The sequence below is a fragment of the Nematolebias whitei genome, chromosome 9 (genome assembly GCF_014905685.2).
Source record: "Nematolebias whitei isolate Nwh7 chromosome 9, NemWhi1, whole genome shotgun sequence".
Taxonomy (NCBI): domain Eukaryota; kingdom Metazoa; phylum Chordata; class Actinopteri; order Cyprinodontiformes; family Rivulidae; genus Nematolebias; species Nematolebias whitei.
In genome coordinates, this window is record NC_056506.1 from 33053070 (window position 1) to 33064405 (window position 11336).

General features: G+C 37.7%; 1 protein-coding gene across 1 annotated transcript in view; it reads left to right on the forward strand.

Annotated features, from left to right (window-relative positions):
- Window positions 1-4356: 4356 nt before the first annotated feature.
- The window catches only part of gpc5c (glypican 5c), a 103321-nt gene continuing 96341 nt past the window's right edge, over window positions 4357-11336 (forward strand). The window contains exon 1 of the mRNA XM_037681327.1: window positions 4357-4534. Within this exon, the coding sequence (XP_037537255.1) occupies window positions 4357-4534 (178 nt within the window). The remainder of the gene's footprint in view (window positions 4535-11336) is intronic.

Below are 11336 nucleotides of genomic sequence, written 5' to 3' on the forward strand. Positions count from 1 at the left end.
CCCCCCCCCCCCCCCCCCCCCCCTGAGCAGACGCATGCTACTCAGTTCAATCATGCATGTAAAGATGTTGCATTGATCCAGCAGCACTCTAACAGGCTAATGAAGAGTCTATAAAAACATTAAAGCAATCAATTAGATGACACAGTCAGAAATGATTCATTATAAATACAGCAAAGGGTTCTGCTTGAGGTATTCTAACAGGTGAACGTCTTGCCATCAAAGACGGACACCTACAAGTGATGAACTGCATCTCCTATTTAAACTGGTTTGCAGAGGGATGCCGATTCTTTAAAGCTTTTGATTTCAATTAAATTGAATTCAACAAAGTCCATGCTCAATAATCCAGGTATACAATCCAACATTTTTCAGTCAGGTCATCTGGACAGTTTCTTTTTTTTTGTGCTGAAACGTTTCGCCTTTGATCCAGAAGGCTTAATCAGTCAAGGAAACACACAACACAAAATTGATTCTTCCCCCAAACAGCTTACTCCAAAGTGGAACAAACCAGTTCTGCTTGTGATAAGATGGTCTCTTTGGTACGCCCCCTCCTCCATTGCCAGCCCTCTTCCTTGTTGACAGTCGTGTCAAACTGGTTGAAAACAACAAAGTCCATGCTCAATAATCCAGGTATACAATCCAAAATTTTTCAGTCAGGTCATCTGGACAGTTTCCTTTTTTAGCACCAACAAAACTGGTTTGTTCCACTTTGGAGTAAGCTGTTGGGAGAAGAATCAATTCAATTCAGTTTATTTATATAGCGCCAAATCACAAAAAAAGTTGTCTCAGGGCTCTTTACAGGAACATTTGCATACATAAAAGCCAATTAGTTAAGTTCTCTATCTAAGGAATCAGCAGACAAGTTGAGTCTTGGCTTTGTTGCAGTCTCCCATCCTGAGCAAGCACAGTGGCAACAGTGGAAAGGAAAAACTCCCTTTTAAAAGGAAGAAACCTCCAGCAGAACCAGGCTCAGGACAAGCGGCCATCTGCTTTGACCGGCTGGTTGAGAGGACAGGGAGGAGAGACAGACGAACATAGAATGGTAGGTCCAGGTATAAGTCCAGGTGTACCTGAAAGACAAAAAAACACATGTTAAGGATAGAAAAAATAATTACAAATACAAAACAGGTTGAGCAGAGTAAGTAAAGACAGTAGCAGAGTGAAAATTGTGGTCAGTTTGTTCGGTTTGTTTGAATCAGTTTTGTGTTGTGTGTTTCCTTGACAGATGAAGCCTTCTGGATGGAAGGAGAAACATTTCAGCACAAAAAAAAAAAGAAACTGTCCAGATGACCTGACTGAAAAATGTTGAATTGAATTCAGTTTATTTATACAGCGCCAAGTCACAATAGAAGTCGTCTCAGGGCATTGAATAGAAACATTCATAAATAAAAATAATAAGTTAACATTATTTATCTGAGGAGCAGACTGATTTTAATTTAACTCCATCTCAGAACTCTCATCTTGAGCAAGCATGAAGGTGACAGTGGAAAGGACAAACTCCCTCATGAGGAAGAAACCTTAGCAGAACCAGGCTCAGGACAAGTGTCCATCTGCTTCGACAGGTTGGGTTTGAGAGGAACAGATACACAATGGCAAGTCGAGAATCACGTTACATAAGACAGAAATAATATCAAATGAAAACTATTACATTTTAGCAATTTGTGCTCTGGTAGTGTAAGCCTATATGGCAGCATAAGAAAAGCAGTGTTCTGTTCACTGTGAAAGTCAAACCATGTGAGGAAGAAGAAGACACCAGTGGAAGGGATGTCAGGTTTTCATTAAAGATGCAACATGGCTTTCGTGCATCTCTCAGATTTTGGTGGAAGAAGTGGAGCATAAGGTTCTTGCTCTGACCAGCAGTGCACATCTGACCACTCTGCACACTCGTGCTGCAAATATATGCATTCCACCTCAGTACACAAAATGGCACATATTATAGTGTCTTCATAAACAATGTTTTTACATTTAGAAACAGCAGTTGCACATCTTGTTATAGAACACAGCTGCAGGCATCTAAACTCTTACTTATCACCCCTTCCTACCCTCAGGAGATGTCAAGCAGAGACACATCTCTAATGTCCACACTTCTTCACACGTCCTGCTGTTCCACCAAGACAGTGAGGTGAAAATGGGAGGCTGTAGACAGTAATCGCTCTAACAGGCGGTTGATGGGTTTAACCCCTTGTGAACCTTTGCACGTACAGTTTAGAGAGCCACTGATAATTAAACGTACACAGATTGAGGGTAAACCACTGGACCTAAACAAAATGAGATACAAAATCCTCATCATAGGAAAACCTGTACTTAAGTGATTGAAAAGAGTTTAAATTGTGTTCATCAACACTTTTGAGAGAGAGAGAGAGAGAGAGACATTATAGACAGTAAAAAAAATATTGACCTTTTCACCTCCTAATACACTTTATTGTGTTACTTTTTTAGAATTACAGGTAAATGTGGGTGAAACACTCACACCTGCCCCCTCCTCCCTCATTTGCTCCACTCTGGGCCCTTGAGCAAGGCCCTTAACCCCCACCTGCTCCCTAAAATAGATATCTCTTGAAAATGAGTTCTCATGACTCAATGAGACTACCTGTATAAATAGAGGGTAAATGAACAAAAAAATAAAACAATAAATAAAAGAAGAAAACATCTGAAGCAGGTGTGAGCAGAAAAGAAAAACCTGGTGTTTGGCGCCATCTGTTGTACATATTATTTAACTTCCAACAACATATTTACTCAGAATTTTCTTCCCCCCAAAAAAATAAAATCAACACAAAGTAGATGTTTCTTTTCAAATTGGATGTTAAGCCACTATAGGAATGCCTAAATCAATTAGTGTGACTAAATATAGCCCGCCTCTTTGATGAGACACGTATTTTTTTTTTTTTTTTTTTACATTTTTCCAAACATTTTTAGCACATTTTTTAATATTGGCAAACTGATGTAGCATTTAATCAAATTATCCTTATGCTTTCCAAATACCACATTTTATAATGATAATCTTATAACCTAGAATGAAGAATTTGAATATAAGATAAGGTAAAATAATTTTATTTAGCATCCTTATAAGAACAATGTACATTAAAGAAAATGCAACACTTTTACTCCAGCTTGTAATATAGTACCATTAAAATAAACTTAAATACAATAACATCTAAATAAATGCCCGTATATCGTATAAAACAGCTAAAACTGAACAGCATTGCCACATTGAAATTTTAATAGAAGAAAGATCTCTACAATTTAGTTGTTTTAGTCACTATTTTTTATGTTTTATATTAAAGTTTATATAAAAAGTCTGGTTTTCTGCAAAGATTTAAATGATCATTGTAGTATAGTTAAATTATTTGTAGTCATTATTTTACTGCTTACCAATGTCTGAAATTAGTTAAAACTAGTTAAGTTATGAGTACTGAATATTTCTAATGACAAAAATGCTTATAGTAACAAAAGGACTGCTACCCAATGGCCAAGTGTGTCCCTATAAATTCTGTTTTAAGTTTATCTTATAAAAAAATGCATAATACATTTTATAGGTAATTATGGATAATTGCGAAATGAAAGCCTATTCCACATGTATAGGGAAAGTGGCATGGCATGTCCCATAGATAACATCATTTTGCTATATTCTGAGATATTCTGGAGACCCTTTCCCCTCACGTGAGCTGCTGCTGACACCGAAAACTTTTGTTTCATTCCACTAGAGGGCGCCAAACACAGCTCCATAGATCCCTGCTCTGTTCTACCTAAACACACACGTTCGAGTTAAAACAATATCTAAATGTTGAAAAGCAAACGTTAAAAGACTTGAAATAATTTGCTTTTATTTAAATATTTGGAAGTAAAAACAAGTGCCCTAAATGTCAAATTTTCTCACAACTGTAGAAAACAAACGAATAAAAACAAGTTAGAATAGGGTGAAAAACTGGAAAAAAGAAGTTCATTTTATGTGCTCTTTTAAAATGCAAATAGATGAGCTCATTGGCAGGAACTGAAGGGCTCTCAGAATTATATATCTGCATAAAAACGTCCCTTTGAGGGTATTAAAGTGACTCCAGTCAAGGCGCTCAGCTGAGGCAGTAAATAAAGAAGGAGGGGAATGTGCGCCGGGCTTTGGCAGGAGGCATGCAGGCAGGCAGACCCACTCCACTCCCCCTCCTCTGTGCAGGAGAAGACCCCACACTTCTTCTGTCTGTATGTCTGTCTGTCTGTCTCCTGGGCGCTCATCCTAACCAATAATGTGAAAGCCAGTGGGGAAAGCTTGAAACTGAACGTCGCTCCCAGACTTACGCAGCCTCCCAGTTCAGAGTCAGACCACAGCTGATCCAAAGAGGAGACCTGCTGGTGTGAGATGCGGCAATGTCCCGAGGAAAGTGCTCCCGCGTGAACTCCCTGGACACCGTCTGGATGTTAACGTTGTTCACATTGGCGGTGAATGTGATGGACGGGGACGCGTACAGCTGTCGCGAGGTGAAGGCAGCCTTCCAGCTGCGGCAGGTGGGGCCGCTTCACTTCGTGCCGGAGACACCTTACACAGGTACTCACTGCGAGGGGTGCACGAGCATCTTCCTCCTGACAGGAGCAAACTGCATTATTACCTGTTGGCATGTGCTTATTGAGTTAGTTTCTAAATGGATGTCTAGGTTTCTGTCAAAAGTGCAAGTTGCCAAAGTTGGGGTCAGGACCCCACTTGAGGTCATGAAACACCAGCTGTGGGGTCCTGAAAAGATCTACAGATGTTAATGTGAGCTTTAAAAATGATGTTCAAGCATAAAGAAATATCAGTCATAAATGTGTTGAATTCTGTATAAAATTAGACAAAGTTCTTTTGTAAGTGACCTTTGTTTGGTTAATTCAAGGTTCTTTATTGTCATTCGTGGAACAAAATTGCGTACTCTAGTTCCCAGTTACACCCCAAAAAATAGCAGTAATATAAACTATAAAGAGTACAAGGATCTAAGATATTCACTAAACAATAACAATATAATATAATAAAAAACAGCAGCCTGAACATGAGTCTGTTGTGAGCAGATTGTGAATATATGGGTAAGAAATGAGCAGCATGGATGATCAGCAGCACATATAAAGTGTCAGATCTTCCGATTATGAGTCACTGCCACTTTATATGTTATGGGTCAAAAAGCAAAAGACTTCAGGGAACCACTGCACAAGAGCTGTCGTTATGTGAAATCTTATATTTCTCTTTGCAAACACTTTCATATGCCGTTCTTTTTCACAAACTTTATTTTGGTTTCTTTCACAAATTGTTGCTCCGCCCATAGCTTTTTTGCATGTAAAGACTGAAGACACATGCAAACATTTTTAGATTAAAAAGCTTTTAAGGCACGTCTCTTACAGTGCAAATATCATTTTTATTCGCTGTCTGTCGAACTATCAGAGTGACTGATTTACATGATGAGGAAATGAACAAACTCATGAAACTTCTCAAAGTCAAAACTTCAAAAAGACCCTTAAAGTCACGAAAAAATGAATTCATATAAACATTCATGTATGCATTATTATGACTCAGCACTTCTCCCATTCAGTCTTGGGAGTGATGAAATAATACAACCTGTCACTACAAATGTTAATTGCCAGGCTTAAAATATTACAGTAGAATATTATTCCCAGTCTGTGCTTAGACATATTATCTAGAATGTAATTAAAATCTAATCTTTGGTTGTTTATTTGTATTATTTTTCCCAACTTATCCCAACATGTGAAGTGACAAAATGCCTTTAAATGTGTCAGTTTATTTAATTCCACATCGTCGTCGTGCTGCTTCACGTTCGCACTGCGACTTACTGAAATGCTGATCAAAGCTTTTGAATCCTTCAAACTGGCTGTCGCTACATTTGCAGCTTTTTACTGCAGCACCCCTTTAGCAGGACATCCTCCCTTCTGCTTCAAGCAGAGATCTTCAAGTTAGATTTTTTTTTAACAAATTGTTTTGCTAAGTATTGAAGTGTCAGTCAGCCGTTTAATCCCGAGTATTTTTTTCACTGAGTAAAAAGCATAAAGACATGACAATAAAATATTACAAAATGTGTTTTTGGGCAGCCTGCTCAAGTTTTAACAGGTGAGCTGCAGCTCAGTTTGGTTGCCAGGTTTAGTGGACTTGGTTTATAGATTTCAGTCAGAATGGTTTGACTTTAGTAAAAAAAAAAAAAAAACGTGTTTAACTTATTTACATTTTAAATGCCTTGATGGTGTGACTGGAGACACCAGATCTATTTTTGACAGTATAATCAAAACACTGTGGGTATGTTGGAGAGAAGAAAACAGATTTTTATTCACCACCAATTCCTCTCAACAAGTTCAGGAGATGAGAGACGTGCAAATGCTCTGAGAGATAAATGAGTTATTTAAAGACCAGGAATCCAAAAATCATCTAACAGAGGGAGAAGACGGCTCCAGATTATTTAACTGGAACATGAAGGGTGAGATAGGAAAGAAGCAGGTTGCTGATGGGGGTAACAGGGCATGTGGGCAGTAAATTGAGCCAAAAAGATCAGTGAGATGGTTGGTGGGTAGAGTGAGTTGATAGTGCAGAGCTTGTGCTGTCGTGCAGAGTTTGGAGCAGTCGTTTGTGTGGCCTGAGCCTGTTTTTGATTTGTGTCAGGCATCGATAACGATCCCAATACAAAAATCTCCTAAATGTACAGTGTAAGTAAACTGTACAGTCACAAAACAAACTTTTGGACCCAAAAGATGACATAGGTACACACTGATGTACACAGCCTACTACCTATAATGTGTTGGAAGTTTGCTTTCTCTGGTTTGTGGTAACAAAACACATCAAAAATATTAACAATCATAAATTACCTCAGTAAGAAATGACTTGGAGTGGGAAACGAATGCACTACATTAGTAGTTAAAAAAGAAGGCGTACATGCACATTTTCTTGAATGCAGTCTGTAAAACTAGTGGCGACTGTGTAATGGCATTAAGAGGCATGGCTTTCAATGGATCTTTTTATGCTCATTAAATCATTTTATGACAGAGCCGTGTCTCTGACGGGAGCCTCTGGGTTTATTACAAGAGGATTTTTTTTTTTAATCATTGTATGAATCTACTGACAACGCCTGGTTGAGTTTACAAGTCCCAGAGGATCTGTCTAAAAAGTCAGTGTGGTTTGATTTGCAAACTGAAGACTTTTTTTTTTTACATAGTTGTAAATGTTAAATCAAATGTCAGTGCAAAAAAGATGTATCTCATCTAAAAAAATACCATAGTGATGCATGCATTTTGGCCTACAGATGTGCCAGGGTCAGCACTCCTGCTGCAACACAGTAACCTGCAGGTTGGTTCCCGCACCAGTATCGCCCAGTTCGAGGCTTGCTTGCTGTAACTGAAAGAAGAGTAACAGATAGCTGAGTGGGAAACATAGTTAGCGGTACATCCAAACCACTTGATATGTTTGTTTTGCCGAGTGTCACTAGTAGCAACAGAGAATGGCATTTCCATAGCATGAAGTCTAGAGGTTTTAAAGACAATGGAAGGACCTTGAATCAAAACATGACTGCTGTTTGGAACATGACTCGTGTCACAGACCTTTAAAATCAGCACTGCATTTGCAGAAAGTGTTTTAAAAACCTCATTCTACAGCAAGTATAAACTGAACAGTAGTATTTTGTCGGTTTACATTTTCCCGTTTTTTTTTTTATTATTGTTTCAATTTCAGAAACGAAACATATGCATAGTTTTAAGCTATTATTTGCAACATTTGTATCAAATCTTCCCAGTACAGAATATATATATATTTTTAATTATTATTATTAGTTTGTACTTTAAGTTTTGTTTTTGATACAGTTTTGGTTTTAACATTCTAAAACGGTAAATGCTTATTGAAATGGGAGATTTGGCTCATTTGAAATATGTGTGTGCACAATGGGGCTAAGTTTCTGTAGTTCTTAAATCAAATGCCAACAAAAGCAACTTTTGGAAATTTGAAAAAGGCATGAGTTCGGCCTTTTTCACAGTCTAGTGTTTGTTTTAGGATACAGTGCTGTGATTCACACTGGGTGAACCAATTTCTTATGAAGTAGTAGGAGTGTGTCAGAACAGCTTTTAAATGATCCTGTTCTGAAATGATCTGTACTTTTCTTCTACATACTCTGAGATTTATGATCTATCTGAAATAATGCAACAGTGCATTTTACAGCATTGTCTAATAAAGTATACACTATACAAGTTATTATTAAAGTAGTATTATGCAGGGCTTTAAAATTGTCTTCATATACCTTTGGTGTATGTTCAATAAAACAAAATGGAAAAACAAACATGAATTGTAGTTTTAATGGACTAATTTAGGTTGGTGTCTTAACAACAAAAGGATAGGAACAGTGTGTTATCCCATGTTGCCACATCCTTAAACAGTTACAGCATCAAAGGCCTCAAAGCTCTAAAAGCTCACTGCAGTGTTTGAGTGGCTCGAGTTATTTTTGACTCCATTTCAGTTTGGCCTCTTAGACTTGAACAGCACACACACTTACTGCACAGACTTGAAAACACTGGACACTTCTAGTTACTTTTCTGATCATTTCTACTTCAACATAATACAGAACTCAATGAGAAAACGTCCCATATCGTTGTTTTCAGCTGAATAAAGGTCAGCATTGATATTTTCAAGAATTATCTTACTGATACAGTGTTTTCTCCTATAAAGTTATATTATTTTTCTGCCAGGTGCATGACTTTTTTATCTCCTCACCCAAATCTTCCAGTCCACTTAGTGTTGACCTGTGTAAGGAGGAACTTTCAGTCAGTTTTAACATATATATCTGTTATTGGATTTTTACAAAAGTCTACCTTGTATTTCCAAGACTGTGCGGTATCTTAACTTCCTGATTTTGAAATGTGGCAATAGCAGAGTTGATTTGATCACGACAGGCTCTCAAATTTGCAAAAGTTCAAAATGAACTTTTCACACTTCACTGTTTTTCTTGTATTTTTTTAAAGTAGTTGTGTTCAATATATCTAAAAAAAATAAAAAAAAATATATATTTTCTGTTCAGTCTTTGTAGCTTTAGGAAAATATAGCCTAAAACCTTTTTTGTATTCAAGAAAGCCTGCCTTTTTGGAAGAAAACTAAATCAACAAGAAATAATTTAAGGCTTTTGCATAATAATGTATTTTACATATGTCTGAATAACATTCAGAAAATAATTAATGCTCTTCTTTTGTAGAGATGATACACAAGAGTGCCATGTTCAACAGATGGTATTAAATGGGAGGCAATATCATCTAAAGAAGTACTGTATCAGTCTTTGGACTCGTGCCCTTCTGATATAGTGCTGCTTCAGCAGGACTGAGCCCATTTGGCCAACAGTTTTTCATCTCTCTTTATGGTCTGCCTGTCCAACCTCTGCCATCTTGTGTGGCTTTGGATTCTGTGCCAACCACTAAAGACAGCTTCAGCTCTGGAGTCAGTGAAAGCCAAACATTCCAGTTTAGTTTCAAGGTAGGCCAAAGATTCAGGTATATGGCAAAGAGCCCTTTGAGATGTGTTTTCATTCAGCACAGCCTATCAAAAGCCCAGAAAAATCTGTGTAGAGTAAATATTCTTCATGTTGAGAGGAACTTGGAATTTCAAAGGGCACTGGCTTCCTGAGGCAGGGGAAGGATAACTATCTTAATTGCCTACTTTCTAACAAAGTTATTCTTGTTCTCTCAAAATTATCACAGTGCAAAAATAAACAGCATCATTAGAAAACCACAGGCTTACCACTCGTCAGTGAAAGTCAACAAAAAAATAAATACAAACATACCCTATTCATAAGCTTTACCATGCACATAAATACCATATCCTTGTGTGAGGTATGTTTTACAAAACAATATGATGAATGCATGAATACTGTGTAAGATAAGCACTAACATGCACTAACCAAGTCATTTATAACAACAACTTCTCAGCAGCGCACTGTAATCAGCTCCCCTGCAGTTGCACCGCAAATTGGGACTGGCCTGTGAGTTAACAGAGCAATTATAAAGTGGTAAAGTTTCTTCACTCTGAAGTTTTAACAAGACTTCTGAGCCATGGCAAAATCCCCCCCAAGGCATTTGTCACCTGAAAACAAGTATAATAAATATAGACCTGACATCCAGACTGGAGTGTGTTAGAATTTGGCCAGTAGCATGCACAGTAGAGTGGGCATCAATTACATTGAGCTTGGAGACTGGAATACATAACTCATTAGCATCTGTAATGAATCTGATGTAAAATTTCACTTGAAATTGAAAAAATATATAATCACAGCTACTAAAAAGAAGTAAAACATCTGAAAATATAAAGTATTTTTGACATGGATGCTATCTTGGTGTTATAATCTCTGTTTTTCTGTAATTCGTTTACCATAGTCCCTTGGGTTCATCTTTTAGTCTTATTCCCTTGGTGGTTCACATTTTAGTTTTCTTCCTTCTGGGTTTTGTTGCTTGTGTTTTCCTGTCAGTTAAGATCTTTATCCCTTTGAGTTTTTGCACTTTGTTGTTGGGTTCATTTTAATATTCCTCTGTAGGTCTTGCTCTGTTTTCCAGTGTTCCTTGTGTCATTTCTCATTTACCCTTAGTCAGCTTCCTCAGTGTTTTTACAGTCTGCCCCCTCACCTGTCCCCAATCAGTAATCAGCCTAGGTGTTTCCATCTCTGATCTACTTATTCAGTCTATGTTTCACCACTCATCAGTTCTGCATTGTGTTGGTTTCATGTCACCCATTTTGTGGTTTTATGTCTTCATGGAATTCCAGTCATCCTCTGAGTTTTCTTGTTAGTTCATTTTGTTGCCACATCAGCCTTTTTGTTTCGTTAGATTATACTTTGAGTTCTCCACTTCAGTCTGTACTTTGGTCCAATCCTCTACAAGTCTCACACTTGGATTTCTTGGACCGGTTTTGCAGCCCAAGCAAGCTCCCAACACATTATACTCAGTCAACCAGTACTGTATAAATCAGCCAAATCTCCAAACTTTAGTAGCAAACAGATTGTTATCTAAACCTGTTAAAGTGCATTAAAGTCAGTTTTTTTCCATGACATTTTGTATAAAAGAAAGGTAGTTGAAGGTGATGGACTTGCGACCAGTCCAGGGTGTCCTCCGCCGCTCGCACAGTGACTGCTGGATATGGGCACCAGTGACCCCCATGATCCGAAAAGGAAGAAGCGAGCAAACAATAAACGATGAATGAATGGATAGTTGAATGTGAGTTATTTTCTTTAATTTTTTAAATGACTAAACTTTAGGCTATCACAACCAGCCCAAATGAGTGCCCCAAAAAAAAAAAAAAATCATAGTTACAGCATCCCAGGATAGGTTCCAGAAAGGTACAGACAGTTCAGACAGGCTGA